This window comes from Aythya fuligula, chromosome 2, assembly GCF_009819795.1.
Source record: "Aythya fuligula isolate bAytFul2 chromosome 2, bAytFul2.pri, whole genome shotgun sequence".
NCBI lineage: Eukaryota > Metazoa > Chordata > Aves > Anseriformes > Anatidae > Aythya > Aythya fuligula.
Genome location: NC_045560.1, coordinates 139,305,805 through 139,325,832, shown reverse-complemented (window position 1 = coordinate 139,325,832; position 20,028 = coordinate 139,305,805). Strand labels below are relative to the sequence as shown.

The window sequence follows — 20,028 nt, the reverse complement described above, 5'->3', positions numbered from 1 at the left end:
ACGGGGCCCAGAGGATGGGGCCGTGGGCCATGGCTGGGCGGGGCCCGCTGGCGGTTGTACGGGCAACAATGCAGGGTGGGTGGGGGGAGAGCACGGAGCGGCCACTCTGAGCGCAGCCGGTGGGGACATTGGGGACAACAGGGGAAGCAGGGACAACAGGGGAAGCAAGGACGATGGCGCAAGGCAACAGCTACCGGAAGATGGTTTTCATGTGGTCCTTTGACGGCGGCCAAGCGCCCCCAGCGATCGAGGTGAGGAGAGGCCTCGGTGCCCAGAATCCCCCCCAAGGCTGCCCTCTTCCCCTGCCAATGACCGTTGTGTTTGAGTACCGGCATCTGGGGGGGGGAGCTGTGCTTGGGTCCCCAGGGTTGCGGGCCCGTCCCCTAAAGTATCTTCTAAAACATGATTTGGGAGCGGCTGCTGATGGCTTATGCCCTCTGGAGGGGACTCAGGTGGCCCCCAGCACATTGGGCTGTGGCAACTCAAGTGAAGCTTGGTCCCTGCTGCCCTGGGCTCTCAAGGCCCCTCTGCTCGGTCCCACAGGCTCCTCAGCCACCTCCATGGAGAGCTCTAGTCACCCTTGGGCTCCCCAGCCAGAGATCTCATGTCACCCTTGGGTGCTCAAACACCACCGCATAGAGCTACGGTCACCTTTGGGCATCACAAATCCGTGAACTGCCAGATTTCCCAAATGGCCCATCATGTTTCAAACGTGCACAGGGCAGGGCTGCAAGCCATTGCCATGAGAAACCAGCTGGACTCTCCCGAAAGCCTGCCTCCCCCTTCATGTAAAGAGAACTACAGCAGAAATGGCCAGAAGCAGGCTGTCTGCTTCAGCTCACTGCACGCCACTGGTCACTGGTGCCTCCCCAAAGGCAGTAGGTAGGTGGAGCTGCCAAAGGCCAAGGGAGCAATTCCTCTGATTTCTGTTTAAATAACCCTGTGTGTTGTGTGCTTAGGGCCGTTTTCAGATAGCACACAGCTCTGTGAGAAGGGTGGGCAGTGAGGTGCTCTCTGTCAAGAGCAATTTTCTGAGCTGAGTCTTATCACCACCTTTTAGGCTCCTATGTCAAAGCAGAGGCTTCTCATCAAAGGAGGAAAAGTTGTGAATGATGACCAATCTGTGGAGGCTGATGTGTACGTGGAGGACGGAATTGTGCAGCAAGTGGGACCAAACCTAAACCCCGAGCCACCCACTGGACTCACCGTGCTGGATGCAACTGACAAGCTGGTGATCCCTGGAGGCATCGATACTCATACACACATGCAGTTCCCTTTTATGGGTAGCAAGTCAAAAGATGACTTCCATACAGGCACAAAGGTGGGTGTGTGTAACTATGTTAGTGCACATATGCATGTCTATGTGTGCATCTGGGCTTTCTTGGAGATGTACATGTATCTGCTGATTATGTATATTAATGCTAACAGAGAGAAAAGAGTATCCATCAAGCACAGGCAATTTTTGCTGTCCTGGGCTGTTGTCAGGGTACCCAGAGGTCCACCTTCCACCAGCATGTTATTTGGGTTCCTTCAGAGACCTTGCTATCTGCAGGTAGCAAGTGTAAAGAACACTCATTTACCTTGGCTGTCACCATGCCAAATACAACATGCCTTCATAGGAGCTTCATACTTTTCTGATCAAAGGTTAACCTAAAGCAACAGTTTAACTCCCCCGGTGTGCTGGGAACACTTCTGTGGTAATCTGATCTTTCTCCTCTGTTAGCTTGGGGGAATGCGAGTTTTTCATCTCTCATTCACTTCTCTACTTACTGTCTCATTGAACATCCAGTTCAAATATGCTTTCTAAAAGTATTTAATTTCTCCCACTTAAGTGCTTAGAGTTCTTTTCTCAAATTTTTAGCTGATCTCATTATGTTACCTGCAGTATATTAGTTAATAGTATTAATAAAGCATCATCTCTATACAGTAAAGATACTCATAAAGAGCTCCCTGAAATTTGTAAGCTATTTTTAAGTGCTTTGCTGTACAGGCTGAAATCCTATGCCCACAGAAGGGACCACATTGCCATGTTAAATGGCTTGTCTGTTAGCCAGCATCCTCAGAGAGCCTGTTATAACCTGCACCTCTCATGGCAGAACTGAGGTTTGATAAGAATGAGAAAAAAGTGTGTCCCTTCTAACTAAATAGTTTTCACTGATCTTTTTCTGTTGTGCAAAATACTTATTTGCCTCTTTAAAATAGTTGAAATAAGTTAAATTCAACTCACTTTAATGAATGATGTGATATGGAAACCACTAAAGCCTTCCAAGCCTTTTGCAGTCCTGCTTAGATTGACCCTATTCTTCCACAGGAGATTTCATTTCTTTCCTGCCCTGTCATGTTATAAGGGTTTGAGCTGGACTGTCTAAGTGGATTAATTGTATATTTTCATGCTCTAACAAGGATTTTTTTTTTTTTGATGTGTCACCCAGAGTACTGGAGGGAGAAATACAAATGACGTGTATATTATCCTTAAATTGCTGTCATGCTTCTTTCAATAACAGTATTTACTCCAATTCAAGATAGATCTGCTGAGGTAGCTGCTGTTATTTGGAATAGAAATATTTTGCACTGCATAGCTTTAAGGACTAGAATTGTTATTCTGAATGCACAGGGAAGTTATGGTAACTCATTTAAATAGGGTGTAATTGTTCAGCAAAACTTAGACAAAAAATATTTTGTCCATCACAGCAGATCTTTTCTACCATAGGTAAATGGCTTCTCTGTCAAACATACCATGTCTCTCCAAGTCAAACATAAAATGAGGTAGAAAATACACCACTGAATCTCCACCTCCAGAACTGATAGCTGGAAAAGGATTTTAAAAATGATCATTGCAGTTTTGTTCCCCGCATTCAGTATCTTCCTTAGCTATCTGGTAGAAACAAGGGAATCTATTATATGGGCCTCACAACACATTTTAGTTATTGAAAGGGCTTCCACAATCAGATTTTGGTCTTCACACTGCTTTTTGTGATAAATGGATAGAAAGAAACCCCAAATCCACAATGTCTGTTCTGCTTGTCTACAGACATCACAACTTAGGCTTCCTGGCTGAATTCTGTGCAGAATTAGATTTCTGGAATACTTACTTTATATGATTTACAGTTCAGAAATATATAATTTTATTTATTTGTTTATTTATTTATTTATTGTGCAACAATCCCTTATTTCTCTTTGAAGACCATTCTTTAATGTGCATCCATTGACATTAAGAGAATCAAAGATTCGGACTAACTCAAATTTAGGGGCCTATGCTGTGAAATCCCAAATTAGGGGAGATGAATTCCTTGCTAACTTGCAAAAAGAAGGTAATAATTTGAATTAGCATGTAGTTTTTTTCTGAATAATTATTTCCACTGAAGGCATTTGGCACAGAAGCTCTAAAACACAGCCTGCATACACAAAACAGTATGTCTTTAGTCACTTGGGTGACTAATGGAAGATTCTAGATCTAATCTAGTGATCAGATGTCACAAAGTTAGATATTGGATTAGATTTTTGACCCAGGTCAAAGTGTGGAAAGTGTTCAGAGTTGTTTACCTAAGGTTGTTATCTAAAAAATATCTTGGCAGGAAAATCATAGAGACAAAGTTGTGCTCCAGCTATCACAGAAATGAACACAGTGATAAGCTAAGATTTGTCCATTCGGTTGAATAAATAAAGGCATGGAATGCTTCTATTTATAAATGTTACAAGAAAAACGATACTTTGGTAGGAGTTGTGGAACCTGTGACTTTTTTTTTTCCTGTAAGCTTACAAATACTCTTGAAGTTTAAATTCCATTTAAAAATTAAGAAACCAAGATGTTTTATTGGAAAAAAAATAATAAAATAAAAAGATTGCAGTTTGAACAACTTTTCTTGGAGGCAATGTATTGTTGAATTCATCACAGAATCACAAATATTTGTCATTCTCCATTTTTTTTTCTAAATATACTGACATATTTACAATTTCACTCCTGATTGCTAAGACAATTATTTGAAATATACAAAACAATTTGTTACCAATAAATAAATAAATAAATAAATAAATAAATCACTTGCATGGGGGCAAGCCAAATATTTTTTCTTAATTAAAAGAAATATTAGAACTTTATAAGGAAGGATTTATGAGCTTTAATGAGACAGAGCCAAACATCTTTTAGAGAAAGAAGGATTGGTTTAGAAATAGAATAAAGTATCATGAATTTAAACTGTGTGTGTTTTGATCTGAATACATTGTGCCTGTTTTGCAAAGGGATGTTGTTCAGAGCAATAAGACAATTTCTCTGACTAATTTGGAAGAGAGCAACAGTTACAGCAAAGAAATTGCCTTATTGTATCCATTTCCCCTAGCCCAGGATGTGGTTTCTGACAGTGACTACCAGAGTGCCTTCAAAGAAAGAAAACGAGGTATTCAGTTGTCTGTGAAGAAGAATGAAAGTTCTTCATTAAAAAGCAATTTTATCCTCATAACTAATGTAAAATAAGATTTTATATACTTGCATATATCTATATGGAAACTGTAAATATCTTGGCCTTTTTGGAAATCTTCTGTTCAGTTTTCCAAAATAGTACCCTGCAGTAAAAAAAAATAATTTCAAAACACTTTTTAAATCCTTCTGGTGTTAGGAGTTTAGTAGTTAGGAGTTCAGGAGTTTGGGGATTCTCATACTGGATTTTTAAACTACTTTTTCCATTGTGTACCTGTTCCTTAATGATTTTCTGTTACACGGGCTTGTTTTTTCAACTAAGTAGACTCTGAGTAAGCATATCTCAAGTTGTTTGTGGTCTTTTGGTGCTCTTTCTCTGTGATCCCATCCTGTTAAGAATACTCACTGATGCATGCTGCTTATTCATTTCTAAATCTTTGATAGGATTATAAGTGCAAAAACTTCCTTCTCAAATGAACATCCTTCTCAAAGGAACCAAAATTAATGTCAACAATCATTTTGCAAGTTCAGACTTCACTCAAGAAAACTGCATTGACTTCTGGCTTTTCAATGTATCAATATGTAACTGTTAGACAGGGAATCAGAGAGGGTAGGAGGAACTATGCATTTTTTTCACTGATTGCTAAATATTAACTATTTTACTTTCAGGCTGCTGTAGCAGGAGGCACCACTATGATCATCGACTTTGCCATTCCTCAGAAAGGCTCCTCTCTTATTGAAGCTTTTGATTTGTGGAAAAGCTGGGCAGACCCGAAAGTCTGCTGTGATTATTCATTGCATGTGGCAGTTACATGGTGGAGCAACAAGGTAGATACAAACACTGGTTTTCTATTCCCTGAATTCATACCACATCTGCCTTGAATAAGTCCTCAGGTGGTAAATTTAGTTGCCTACGGTGTTATTGTTAACCTGTTTTTGTGTGCGCAAACTACATTTCGAATAGTCCACACTTTATAAAAAGTATGTGTATTTGAAAAGAAAAGTCTGCAGATAACCTACATCTGTGGATAATATTACATGAGGTTAAAGGAAAAGGAAGCAGATTGTGCAAAGACCAGCCAGACCAAAAAGGACAAGAGGGTTTTTGTTTTTATTTTACCTGAGTACTCAATAAGCTACCTTCATGTTAAGTCTCAGGTTTGGGGTAGGGACGGTGTATTAATAAGGGTATATATGAAAAATGTGGCAATTAACTTTATTTGCAAAGGAAGAATTTTATTCCTGAGTGTATGCAGTAATACTTCCTTAAAGTAAAACAGAATCAGAGGCAAGAATTTCTTAAATGTGAGAATATCCAGAAAATCTTTTTGGAACTTAAGTAAGTATGGGAGAATCATCCTCATTGTGTGAATGCTGATTGCCTGAAAGCTCTACTGAGGAAATGAACTTTTCATGTACTTGACTGATGTTATACAAGACCACTTAGAGAACTTGCATAGGTCAGAAATATACTTAGTAAATTCCATTTTTAAGTATGAAGTATGAGTACTTCCTCTAATTTTTTATTTTTAAAATACGTAAACCAAAGCCTTCACTCTGCAAACACTCCATCTTTGGTATTCTGTGCGCTAAACACTAAACAGACTGACTCCAAGTTCTAGCTTAAAGCAAAGGCATGCAATAAATTCTCCAATGAAGTCTGAGGAATAAGCATTTGAAATAGCCTTACTAGAGAAAAGTGGAATTACACTGAAAATTCTAGTGAAACTAGGGAAGTGTAAATCAGCAAAATGCTCTGTTTTGTGTTAAGAAGTTTAACTTCTGCTTTTTAAAGCCAAGACTGAAAAAATAAAAAGTTCTGATGTTTTGTAGCCATAAAAGACCTGGATAAAGTAGTTGAGGAGTTTGGTATATCATACCCTTCCCATTTGCTAGTAAATCCTCAGGCTTTGAAGTCTTGGTTATAATCATACATTCTGTAGAATGCCTTCCTTTAGTATTAGTAATTTGTGATAAAGAAAATACATGAAAAAGAAATGTTTTTTGCTTCCACATTTATGCCAGAGTAGGGTCTTATGTCCAGTATTTACTTTTTTGATAATTTCCACTAAAGCTAATGCTCCCAACCCTCTCCCAGGTGAATCCCCACGTTTTTCTTTTATTTATTTATTTATTTATTTTTATTAATCTCTCACCTTTCTTGGGAAGATCCCAACATATTATTTGAGAAAAGATTAAATACAACATTTTACTTTTTCAAAAAAATCACGTGGAAACTGTAAGAGCATTGTAGATGCACATCAAGTACTGTCACCATCATTTTGATGGGAAGGAAGAGCCAAAGTTAGTTAATAGATAGTTCTACCTAACTAACTGCACAAGAAACCTTTGGGTAAAATCTCTATCTTTCTTTCTTCCACGGGATATACAATTTTGTTTCACAAACTTGAGAAGAAGCAGGGAATCTTATCAAGAAGTGCATATAGGAAAGAAAGCAGGCTTGCATATAGAGTTTTGGAGCTGTTTAGTTTAGGGACAAAATATTTCAAAGGGCTGTGTGTGGGTCATTTAGCATTAGAACACAGCTCTAGAAGATGAGAACCTTTCTGTCACTGTGATTTGCCAGGAGACTGTTAGGATTCAATTTTGAAAATCAAATTTTTACATATCTCCATGCTTTGTGTTATAGGTTGGATGCATAGATGTTGATATTGGATAAAGTGTTTTCAATATCAGGAGGTTTTCATTGGAATGAAATTATATTTCACTGTCTTTTTTAAAAAGCATTCCCTTCCAATCAGTTTGTACCTCCAATATCTGCACTATAGTTGGGCTCGTTTGTATACTTTGAGAAGCAATTTAATACAAGAGGAATAGTATAAATCAGCCTTTAAATGTGCAACTTGGACTTTTAGGACTGAATATATGTTTGAGGGGTGAGTAAAGGAGAGGTGCCTGAAGACTGGAGGATAGCCATTGTCACTTTAGTCTTCAAAAAGGGCAAGAAGGAGGATCCAGGAAACTATGGGCCAGTCAGTCTCACCTCTGTCCCTGGAAAGGTGATGGAACAGCTTGTTCTGGATGCCATCTCCAAGCAATTGGAAGAGAAGAAGTTTATGAGGAGTAGTCAGCATGGATTCACCAAGGGGAAATCATGCCTGACCAACCTCGTTGATTTCTATGATGGCATAACCAGCTGGGTAAATGGGGGGAGAGCAGTGGATGTCATCTACCTCGACTTTAGCAAGGCTTTTGATACTGTCTCCCACAACATCCTGCTAAGCAAGCTGAGAAAGTGTGGGATAGATGAATGGTCGGTAAGGTGGGTTGAGAACTGGCTGACTGGCCGAGCTCAGAGGGTGGTGATCAACACTGCAGTGTCTGGCTGGAGACCTGTGACTAGCAGTGTTCCCCAGAGGTCAGTGCTGGGTCTGGTCCTGTTCAACATCTTCATCGATGACCTTGATGAGGGAATAGTGCCCACCCACAGCAAGCACACCAATGACACAAAGCTGAGAGGAGTGGCTGACACGCCAGAAGGCTGTGCTGCCATTCAGCGAGACCTGGACTCACTGGAGAGATGGGCAGGAAGAAACCAAATGAGGTAACAAGAGCAAGCGTAGAGTTCTGCACCTGGGAAGGAACAATCAGATGCACCAGCACAGGCTGGGGGATGACCTGCTGGAGAGGAGCTCTGAGGAGAAGGACCTGGGGTCCTGGTGGATGACAGGTTGACCATGAGCCAGCAGTGTGCCCTTGTAGCCAAGAGGGCCAATGTGATCCTGGCATGCATTAAAAGGAGTGTGGCCAGCAGGTCAAGGGAGGTGATCCTCCCTCTGCCCCGGTCAGGCCTCACCTGGAGTACTGTGCTCAGTTCTGGGCTCCCCAGTACAAAAAAGACAGGGATCTCCTGGAAAGAGCCCAGCGGAGGGCCACAAAGATGATACTGTGCCTGGAGTATCTTTCCTATGAGGAAAGGCTGAGAGACCTGGGTCTGTTCAGCCTGGAGAAAAGAAGACTGAGAGGGGGGATTTTATCAATGATTATATATACCTAAAGTGTAGGAGACAACGGGATTTGGCCAACCTCTTTTCAGTGGTTTGTGGGGACAGGACAAGGGGCAATGGCCACAAAATGGATCACAGGAAGTTCTGCACCAACATGTGAAAGAACTTCTTCACGGTGAGGGTGACAGAGCACTGGAACAGGCTGCCCAGGGAGGTTGTGTAGTCTCCTTCTTTCAATATATTCAAGGCCCATCTGGATGCCTACCTGGGCAACCTGCTCTAGGGAACCTGCTTTGGCAGGGGGGTTGGACCCAATGATCTCTGGAGGTTCCTTCAAACCCCTACAATTCTGTGATTCTGTGATTCTGCAAAGGCTTGTTGTTGGTTCATACTTTCAATTTCTTTGTAGAAAGTTAACAGGTAAAATTTTATATTGCTGTTTTGTGAGAATTGCTGACTGTCTTTCAGGTGAAGGAAGAAATGAAAAGTCTTGTTGAGAACAAGGGTGTCAACTCCTTCAAGATGTTTATGGCCTATAAAGATGTGTACATGCTCAATGATGAGGAATTATATGAAGCCTTTTCCTACTGTAGGGAACTTGGAGCAGTTGCTCAAGTCCATGCAGAGAACGGTGACCTAATTGCACAGGTAAGTATTTATCATTTTATCCATCTAATTCAGGAATATAACTAGTTATCTGAGCACTTCAATAGATCATTGTAATATAGGGAAAGACTTTTTCCCCTATTTAATTTCCATGGAACTAAAGACAAACATCTCGGCCAAAATCCCAAATGATGCTTGTGGTGGGCCAAGAAATTTTAAGCTGGAGTACTGGGTTCAGGACAGACAGGAAACAAATGGACCTGTTCTAATGGGAGTTATGTTTGCAGAATAACATACATACTTGCAATATAATATATATATTTGACTGATGAAGAAAGCATCAGAGACTGACCATGGGCCAGGTTGAAGGGGGAACACTTGGACAAGCATTTACATGTCAGGTGTATGATACCTGGTCTTATACCTGGTCTCTCCAAACATGGTCATCTCATCTAAAAGGACCAAATCCAGAAGTACAGAGGAAGCTTCTCTGGGCACAAAAGTTCAAGGTCCCTTTGTGCACGGACAGCCTCACTTCGTACTTGATGCTAATATCTCACTGATAAGTAGAGGCACTTGGAGTACATGTACAGTCTGATATCTTTGAGTTTCTTCAACTATTCTAGTTAAAAGTGCTTTGATTCTGACCATGTCCCATAACAGAAATGAATTTATTGCTAAGTAATCCCAAATCAGTCAAGCATAAACTCCTGTAATAATATAGGAACAAAATCTTATGTTTCTTTAAACCTCAGAGCCTCATTCAAGAGGCTCTTGATGTATAGCTGTGTACTTAGTAAGGATCTTTCAATTTTTTTCTAAAGAGGGGTTAGTATTGTCATCTCAGTTACTGGCTATGATCATTTCTGATACACAAATTGATACAGAATTAGGATTTTCAAAAGCAGTGATTTACCACTGAAAGCCAGTGGACCATGTTCTCTCAAGTCTTAGTTATTCTGAAATCTGTGTTTATTGAAAGATATAGTGTATTTCAGGTGACTCAACAATAACTCCTCTGAAATTGAAAATATTCTAACTGACTTGTTCTTTCTCAAACTAACTATAGTGTCTGGTCTAGGATTCATTTGGCTGGCTACATGTTCATGACACCATGGTTGCACTTTAACCGACTCTTGAATGTTTTTTACGTCCAGAATTCTAAGAAGTTGCTGTCAATGGGAATAACTGGTCCTGAAGGGCATATTCTCTCACGTCCAGAGGAAGTCGAAGCTGAAGCAACGCAGAGAGCAATTACCATAGCAAATGCTGTAAACTGTCCCCTTTTTGTTGTCCATGTAATGAGTAAATCTGCAGCAAGGGTGCTAGCCAGTGCACGAAGAGAAGGTAAAAGTCCTAATTCATTTATGCTTTGACCATGGCATTAGAGGAAGGGGCATTAATGTCCTACTTAGCATGGGTGCCTTAAACCTCAAAACATCAGTGTACTTGGAACAGGATGTCTAAACTGCATATATTTTGAGGCCCAAGTGGAGCTAAGCAGTGTGGCAGAACAGCAAGTGGGATTGAGCCTTTCCTTCCCAGAACAAGCTTTTTTGTCCTTCATGCTATATCTCCACAGTTGCAGTGATGGACAAGACAACATTGCATTAAAAATTATATGACCAGTCCAAGACAATATATGCATTGCTATTTCTCTCCCTTGAGTTATAGTCTTCAGGCCTTTACCAGCCATTTAGGTGAGAAGTTCTGCAACAGAAATCATGGTGATGTTGACAGTGTCCAAAAGTCTTAATTCCCTCCAGGGAAAAGTTTCTCCGGTCATAAACTGCAGGGTTCACAAATAGTTCTGCCAGCCAAGGGAGCCTGACTCTCTTGGCCAGCTGTCGGGCAGGCTAAAAGCAGTCTGTGGGCTGTAGGGATTCAGGTTTTTCTACATGCTCATCTATCTGTAAGTTCACCCAGAGCTGCCTGTGGAACAACAGCACTGTGAAGGGACATTATGTGAGTGGAATAAGTAGGACAGAAGCCATGATTTAGGGGGCCGGAGTCCTTATGGGTTATCTGTCCCTGTCGTCTTTTCATCTGACCTTATATGAAATGCATACAGACCTCGGTTTCCTCATTTCTTGACTTTAGATAATACTTTTGCTAGCAGCATAGATTATTAATACTAAAATGCAGAGTCTGAGGTCTTGGACAAAAGTGCTATCAACACCAGTCTGACATTATTGTGCTAAAATAGATGAATACATTTATGTGGAATACGTATTGATCATGACTTTTATACTAAGATTTTTCAGTTTCAAGTTTATAAAATAATAACCAGCATATTGTTTAGAAGCACATTTTTTGGTACTGTGCTATGTTAGATTTCTCCACTAGATGACAGTGCTGCTGGTACTGTGGATTGTATCCATACGTTTACAGTTCTTTGTACATCCATAGGTGTGGTGACAACGTTAATTACAAGAAGCTGTAACAACACTTAAAATACTCAGATAAAGAGAAAATACTGGCTGTGAACGTAAAATACCTAAGACAGGAGGTGGTGATTTATAACACAGTAATCATGTAAAAAATTCTATGTCAATAGTAAATACTGTAAAATATTGTTAGGCATAGGAATAGTCTGCAGTGCCAGTATGATAAATGACTTTGTATCAGTATGCTTCTTCAGTGTTTAAAAAGAAATTGAAACAACTTACACTTATTGTTTTGCAAATTGCATTTAATAGCTTCCTGGGTTCATACAGTCAAAATTGTCAAATGCTTGCATTTATGCATCACAACACATAACATCTTACCATAATTAATTTCTATTCTCATGGGAGTATATATCTTAGGAAATAGAAGTCTAGGATTGATTAAGAAATTTGAAGGGAGAGCTAATGTACAACAGAGATAGGTAAAAACAGTTATAGGCTTTAGTGAGACTGATCTGTGTTTGTTGTCCACTATTATAAATTTCAGAAAGTTATTTTCCATTTTTCAGTTAAAGGTAGTATTTTGAAATGAAGAGTTTCAGACAAAAAAAAATAAAATAAAATAAAATTCTCAAAGTACTGTATAAATGATATAAATAAAACTGGCGAAGTATTGCCAGCAGATGGAGAGAAGTGATTCTTCCCTTCTACTCAGCACAGATGAGATTTGTGTTCTTCTTTGTTATAAAACAAATTATATGAATATAGCTCTTGCCAGTCAGTTTCATGTGTAATGAAGAAGTCACCAAATCTACAGTTATTTCCCAGAAGCTCAGAGATGTCAGAAAGACCAAACAGAAAAACACTTTCTGCTTAATATTTTTGTTGAATGCAGGAAAACATGACAAATGGAAAGACCTGATTTATTAGCACATTACTCCAATTTTATGCCAGAGTTAGCAGACAGAAGCCAACTGAGCTAAAAGAGCTCTAAAGTATTATTTGGATTATATCCTTGTTATTTGGATTAAAACAGAATCTTAATATTATTGTGCCCTTCAGTCTGACTAGTCATGGCCCAAATGAAATGCAAGAAATTGCACAGTTAGCAGAATGTCCAGATATAGTCCGTTGAAGTTGCAGTGTTCATACTCAAAGTCACTTGTGGAAATGCCTTGTACTCTTTCCCACTCATGGGAACAAGAGGGGCTGCTCAGGTCAAATTCTGACTGCAGAAATATTGTCATCACCTGCAGAGCCTGAGTTAGAATCAATTCAGCATATACAGCTATGAATTTGAAGAGTATCTTTTATTTTTTATGTCATGAAACTGAAGTAAGAAATTATTTATGGAAACTAAACATTTATTCTCTTCCTACCATTATAAATTTTGACATGTATAGTTATGCCCTAATGATATACAGTTCAGGTTTGCATTGTATGGAAGTTTCTTTAGCTTGTTCAGATGCATTTAGGAAAGACTGCACACACAGACATACCCTCCTTTCCACTGACTTTGCTCATTAAAATCTGTCAAAAGCCTAACAGGAAAATAGAGGAGATACTGTGTATGCATGCAGAACTTTTTCTGTATCTATCTAGGCTTATGGCAGCCTTTCTTCAAATACTGTATTTGGAGTTGCCCAAGGAAGGCCAAGGTCCCCCTTCTGCTGCAGCTCTGGATTAGAAAAATACTAATCTGACTTATTCACTGAGTGTCCATATCACTTAAAGGGATAGCCTTGTATTCAGTGCTTTAGGTTTTGAAAATAAGTTAAAAAGAAAAAAGAAAAAAAAAAAAAAGAAAAAAAAAAAAAAAGGCAAATGCCTGCCTAAGTCATTATTTTGAGACCAAAAACTGGTGGTAGCCTCCCTCTTAGTCCAAGTGTAAATCTGTAATGTATGCAGATAAGTGGTACTGGAAGCTTAAAATACCCCAAGCCAAGGCATCAGCACAGGTACATCGGTTCAGTATGTCAGAGCATGCTGAGAGCGTTAGAGCAAATTAATAATGCTAATAGGGAGTCTCTAGGTTGTGGTAGAAGTTGTACTATGTACTACTTGGAGTAAATGCAATGTATGGTAATGTCAGAGCAGGTCTTGAAACCTTGGAGAAATAACAGTAGAACTATAGAATTTAATATAGTCTTCAGAAATGGGTATGAGGCCTTCTTGCAAGTCTAGCACAGAAGATTTAAGAAATGACAGTATCACACTGAGAAACATTTTTACAAGAGCTGAGCTTCTCAGAAGCTACCTATGCAAGTATAGCAGCTCACAGAAATACCAGAACCGAATGCACAGCAAGAATCTGCAATGTTTTGCTTTGTTGTTTTCCAACAGTACAGGTGAATACCTAACTTACACTCAGACAGAAAAAAAAATGCTGTCTAGTAGTACCAAGCAATGTCCAGTTGGGGTAATGTAATAATTTTAATAAAAATGGTCTGTGGTCACTAGAGTGAAATCTGATATCCATCGTAAGACGCACACTGTTTGCAGAGAGCGGGGGCAGGAGAAAGCTCCTGCTAGAATCCAGCAGAGACTGCCTTTAATAAGCACCAAGCAGCCTATGCATGGTTGTGTGAGGTCCTAGCTTGCTCTGGTTCTTTGGAGACCATCACGGTTAGTTGGCACTCTCTTCTCTCACATATAGAACTAGCTCTATCCAAAAGCTAACAGTTGGTTTTGACTGGGGTCCTCTTCTGAGAAATCTAGAGTACTGTGCCACGTGGAATTAAAGTTCAGGAAATAACTTGTAAAATTTAAGTATTTATTTATTCATTTTATTTTGGAAATGTTTTTACACTCTTTAGATTTATGTCTGGTGCCACATTTTTTTCCTAGTTAGCATGCCTGCAATTATAGCCTGACAGTTATAAAAGTCTGTTTGCTGTATATACTGACTCACATTGTTACATCATCAATAATTTCAGAACATCAAACAGGTGCTACCAAGAAATATATGGATCTTGAATGTAATTAATGCAACTGAGGACTGTGTTCCTTTTGAAATTTCAATCACACACCTAGTAAACAATGTGTAAAACCCATTATAATATATCTGTCAACAATTTAATTAAAAAGCTTGCCAAAGCAATGCTCTTATGAGAAAATATATTGGGAAATCACCAGCAGAATATTCAGAACAGAGATGCTGTGTTATAGCTTAGTTTATTATGTCCCTCCATATGTTGGTGTTTAATTTGAAACATTCGTTTAAATTCAAACCCATTACAACCAAAAAGATCTGAAATGGGAAAAATACAAGATATGCATTTTTATGTTACTTGATGATGATACTATTCCTTTGCATTTTTCAGGAAAGGTGGTTTATGGGGAGACTATTGCTGCTTGTCTTGGCACCGATGGTACCAACTACTGGAATAAAGACTGGGCTCATGCTGCAGCACATGTCATGGGACCTCCACTAAGACCAGATCCTTCTACTCCTGGTTTCCTCATGAACTTACTGGCCAAGTAAGCAGATGAACAAACAGTGACAGCTGATGCCCAAATACTCAGCAATTTTTTTCTAAGTGTATAATAGCAGGTTGTTGCCCTGGAGATTTTCTAAGTACAGAATGTTGTATTATCAGGAAGGAGAAATGGAAGGTGAAACAAGAGATAAAAACATTTTTGTTACAGAAATTAGAAAATGTTCGGATTTAGTTTCTCTGAACTCTTGTGGCCTTCTTTCCCCACATGATTTTAATCAATAAGCCTTGCCTTGCTAGTTCTGCAGCAAAAATTGAAAAATAACCAGGGGGATAGTAAGGCTGTATGTTGGTGGGAAATTTGTAAAAAGTGGTCACAGCTAGAGGTTCTGGTTTTTGTTGTCAACTCCGTTTTTCACTTGAAATTTGGATGCTACATAGAAACTAAGCCTTCTGTCTTCTGAAGACAGATATGTCTTGTCCACTTCATACTATCTGCTTCAGAAGGAATTATGAACAGAAGTCTCCTTCAGATATCTGCAGTTAATGAAATGTGTTTTGCTGGCATTTCACTTACCAATAAACCCTAACTCCACAGAAGAGCTGAATTTGACCTAAGAGTCTTTGAATATATGCCTGAACACAGTTTGACTGGTGGTAGTACAAATCTGGGTTAACTTCACAGGGAGTGACACAATCCAAAATTGCTCTAACTGAGGATGACATTGAGTCTTTTGCTCTGGGCAAAGTGGGACAGTTCTGCATTTGTGGGACACCTTTGACACATCCAAATTAAGTGTGGTTTTGGTGCTTAGTGTCTTCTGCAGGCTTTCTGAAGAGAAATTGGCTGTCACTGTTAAACTACTCTTAGAGGTTGGAACAGAAGACTGGCTTACATGGTATTAACAGTTTTTTCCTTGCAGAAAGGATGGCTGGATCTACCCAACAGATTTTCCTGTGTGTTTGGTACATGATCCAGTTCATAATGTACTTTGTTTCTCCATAGTGCTGACCTGTCTGTGACAGCGACTGACAATTGCACTTTTGACATATGCCAGAAAGCTCTGGGAAAGGATGATTTCACTAAAATCCCTAATGGAGTGAATGGTGTGGAAGATAGGATGTCAGTCGTATGGGAAAAAGGCGTTGTAAGTATATCAAGATATCTGAACAAGGAGGTAATTTGTATCTCCAACAAAATATAGTCTTTCAGCAGAATCAGCTCTTTAGTTTTATCAAATGTATTTATTACAGGGTAACTCCTTGATCAGAGACCATAACAGGGTCCTCACTCACGCTTTCTGGTCCTGGGAGATGGAAAAGGATTCTTGCTGCTTAACAAATAGCATGTGAGAATCATTTCTGTTGTTTACCAGCAAAGGACTGCTGTTGTTTCAGTGTTAGGGCACAGCGGTTGGAGAAGTTTCCACAGTGGGTGTCTGCCTGACAACTTCTATTTTGTGTTTTCAAGCAGAGGAAACAAGCTAGAGATATGAAATGCTTCTCTTATGTCTCAGTCATGTGGTGTGATGAGATGAGCACCTTCAAGTTCTAGTGACTTCAAAATTTCAGGGCCATCGTGAGAACACTCAGTGCTTCCCAGGACAATGTCCTTTAGCCTCTAAACAAATATAAATATGAAGGCCTGTGGCCAGGATTTTTGGATATGGGGTAGTCTCTTGGGGGAGGGTGTGGGCTAATCTGATGAGGGATCTGCCATGTACTGGGTGTTATGATTGCTCTGGCTGACACAATACCCTCAAGTTCTGGAGACTCCTGTTAAACTTTTTTAATTAAGTTCTCTCACAGCAGGGAAGTATTCTAGTTATGCACTACAAAGTATATTTACTTGTCATAGTAAAATTATCTACCTTACACAGTTGGTAAGGACATGTTTCAGAACCTCTCTTATTTATCTCTATTTAGAATTCAGCTCCAATTTGTGTGTACAAAGAAGACATCTGCCTGTCTTCACCTTTGGCATATCTCTAGTGAGATTTTTTCTTTTGTGGTGTAAACTGTAATTTAATCTGATCTGTGGTTAGTGTGAATGTAAGACTTAAATATGTACATCAGTGCTACTTTTGAATGGTTTGTCCTGTTGGGCAAGGTAATTTTTTCAAAGAGTTCTTCAGTCAGTAATATCCTCCGTTTTCTTATTTGTAAAATACTATACAGCTGTAAGAATTTGTCTGGAAAGATTCCCTCCCTTCCCACTCACTGTTATTTAGAATAATGATGTTCACCAGCTTCTTTATGTTTTTCTTCTTCAAAGACTGCTCACAGGCAACCATGCAAACATGGTTTTATGACATTCAAATTCCTATACTGGCCTATACACACCATTACTGCCAATGTAGCTGGCTTTCTAAGCAAACAACAGTCACAGATGAGGTAGTTATGTAGCAGTGACCAGTCTTGAAACATGTGTATCCATTCTTGTTTGCCATTTCGGTGATGTGTCTCACTCACAAATCTGTCTTTTGTACTTCTCGATCTCAAATATTTACTGAAGAGAACTACCCTCTGCATTATTGCTGCAGAGGATTTGAAAATCTCCTTTTCTATATTACACACCATGTCTTGCCTCTCCCTTCCAAGTTTTCACATCGACATTATTAGTCAGTCTGATGTCTGCATTTCTTAATTACTGTATCACCATTTTCCAAAAACACGATATTCATGAAATGTTATGTCTCCTGAGGAAACTGCTGAACAGGACTACAGAGTAAAAGCCAGCTAAATAAATTCAATTCCAGTTGACTTTTAACTATATTCACAGCTGTAATGTTGTCTTTTTTTTCCGCTTTTGTTATGAGGTAAACTAGTATAAAGTTAGTACTCAGTGACAGTACATTGCAGAAGGTGCATCAGAGACAGATATTTTTCTTTTAATCTCTTTAATAAATTGATGTGATGTGATTTTGGCAGAAAGCTGTCACTCATCCCAGCTTTTTCAACAATAAAGCATTTTTTCTTCCCTTATTCTAAAAAGTAATGAGTTTACTTCTGTGTACTCTTCTTCAGCACAGTGGAAAAATGGATGAAAACAAATTTGTAGCTGTTACCAGCACAAATGCAGCAAAAATCTTTAACCTTTACCCAAAGAAGGGGAGAATTGCTGTGGGTTCTGATGCTGACATCGTAATTTGGGATCCCAAAACTACCAGGTATGTATGCGTAGTTGTTTCCTTCCATCCAACCCCTCTGTAGGAAACAATATCTCAAAGCATTTGTATAGCAATAAGCCTTTAGGGAGAGTTTATGGTGTTTTTCAACAGCATTTGATGTGAATTATTTACAGGTTATTTGTTTGGCTCCTACAATAGTGCATGTAAGTAGAGATCCTTGACCTCTAGATGGATTTAAAAATAAATAAATAAATCACCTGAATTGCTCACTAAGTGCAAAAATAGCAAGATCCATACATTATACTACCAGTGCTTGGTATCCTAACAGTAAAAATAGCCACTTTAGGATCTTAGAGTAACTCTGCTAAGTGTTTGAGTATGTTCAGCTTCCTTCCACTGCAAAAAGCAAGGAGAGGAGCATGCGTTCCTGAAGAGTGACCCATTACAATCTTGCATTTTGAGCTTAGAGCTACTTCAAACATATTCAAAGGTAGTCAGTATGGTTGGTGAAAGTGTGGGGTCCTGACCTTCTGACATTTCTTCCTAGTAGAGTGAGCCATGAGTGAGCTTAGGTCTGAAGCTGTACTTGCTTACACTTTTATTTAAGGAGTTTTCTGGATTTGTGCACAGCCTAGAGTAGAGCTTGTCACACCAACAACATGTGCACAAAAGTTATGCTGATCTCTCACTCTACGTGACCTGATGCCGTGGTGTATTTGTGCTACAAAGAACATGCACTGTCTTTCTGTGAGCCTGAACTCATACAGCACACAGTGCACTACAGCTGATTCCTGTCTTCAGGTATATTCACACCATCAGCCAGATCCATAATCAGGCCACTATAAATATCTCAGGAATCTCTCTTGGGTATTCCTCTGGCTCTTATAGCTATCCTGGTCTTGTGTAAACTGCATGGAAATAGTTTGAGAGCAGGCTGTCACAGAGAACACTCACTGGGGAAGGTGCTTTTATCAGTTGAGATACCTATGCGCATGTACACATCCACTGTTTGACCTCCAAGTAGATCACCTTAAATCTGCAGGCATTAAACAGCTGTGTCCAACCTGACCACAGTCAGCCCTGCACCTGCCAGCAGCAGGTCAGGAGGTGTGCCAGGCTGGTGCTTTGGTCTCAGGCTTAGTTCTAGCAAGCATTGTGAGCATACGACTGCTCTGAAGGCACGCACTGACTCTGCCAGTTGAAATTACCTCACTGGTGTCATCTAAATAGTGGGTACAATCCATATAAGAAAGCAGTCACAAATCGCAAAGCTCAACACTTTGTGGGGTGCTGAGCATGAAGACAGCATAACCAGCTTTCACTGAGATATCACAGTGTTTGGTGTTCCTAAAACTTGAGCTGTTGTAACTCTTAGATGGCACTAGATTTTCAGCCTTTGATTTTAAAAGAGAATTGAAGACTCCTCCGATGGTAGAGGAAAGTTTGGAAACATAACTGGGCAAATCTGAGGCTCAGAAACCAAATGGAGATAAAAAGCCCTTTTCCTAGATTTACCTTACACAAATGAAATTTTCCTCACCAATCTGCTAGATCTTGAATTTTTCATAATGAAATTTTCACTCTTTTCAGCACGCTCATGAGTAGCAAAAGCATGTAAAGTGACAGGAAAAAGCATCCTGTGTTTTAAGCGGCAAAGCTTGAGGACATAGAACTTGCTTTGCAGAAGTATCACCAAAAAAAAAAAGACAATACCAGCAAAAGAAGTTTCAGGATTGTCAACCCCAATCAACACAGAGGCCTGCCTAGTGCTGGGTCAGAGAGATTTGAGAGATTTTGCTGCTGGGTATTGAATGGTTCATGTGTATTATGCCTTCTGGCATGTTGAGCAAGCATATTTTGAGATACTAGCAATTTCCGGACAGTGGAGCTATGAACTCAGAGTAAAAAAAAACAAAACAAAACAAAACAAAACAAAACAAACAAAAAAAAAAAAAACACAAAACAAAACAAAACAAACAAACAAACAAAAAAAAGGATTTTTTTCTGAACTCACTTCTGCTTTGCCTGAGGACAAATGAAACTAGTAGGATAGCAGAGTTCTGACATTATTCTCAAGGTGCTTTG

General features: G+C 39.4%; 1 protein-coding gene across 1 annotated transcript in view; it reads left to right on the top strand.

Annotated features, from left to right (window-relative positions):
- The first annotated feature begins 1,060 nt into the window (after nt 1-1,060).
- DPYS (dihydropyrimidinase) overlaps nt 1,061-20,028 on the top strand; it is a 29,412-nt gene continuing 10,444 nt past the window's right edge. The window contains exons 1-7 of the mRNA XM_032182436.1: nt 1,061-1,321; nt 5,084-5,242; nt 8,851-9,030; nt 10,146-10,335; nt 14,699-14,855; nt 15,819-15,960; nt 17,840-17,982. Coding sequence (XP_032038327.1) covers nt 1,067-1,321; nt 5,084-5,242; nt 8,851-9,030; nt 10,146-10,335; nt 14,699-14,855; nt 15,819-15,960; nt 17,840-17,982 — 1,226 coding nt within the window. The 5' untranslated portion in view covers nt 1,061-1,066. The remainder of the gene's footprint in view (nt 1,322-5,083; nt 5,243-8,850; nt 9,031-10,145; nt 10,336-14,698; nt 14,856-15,818; nt 15,961-17,839; nt 17,983-20,028) is intronic.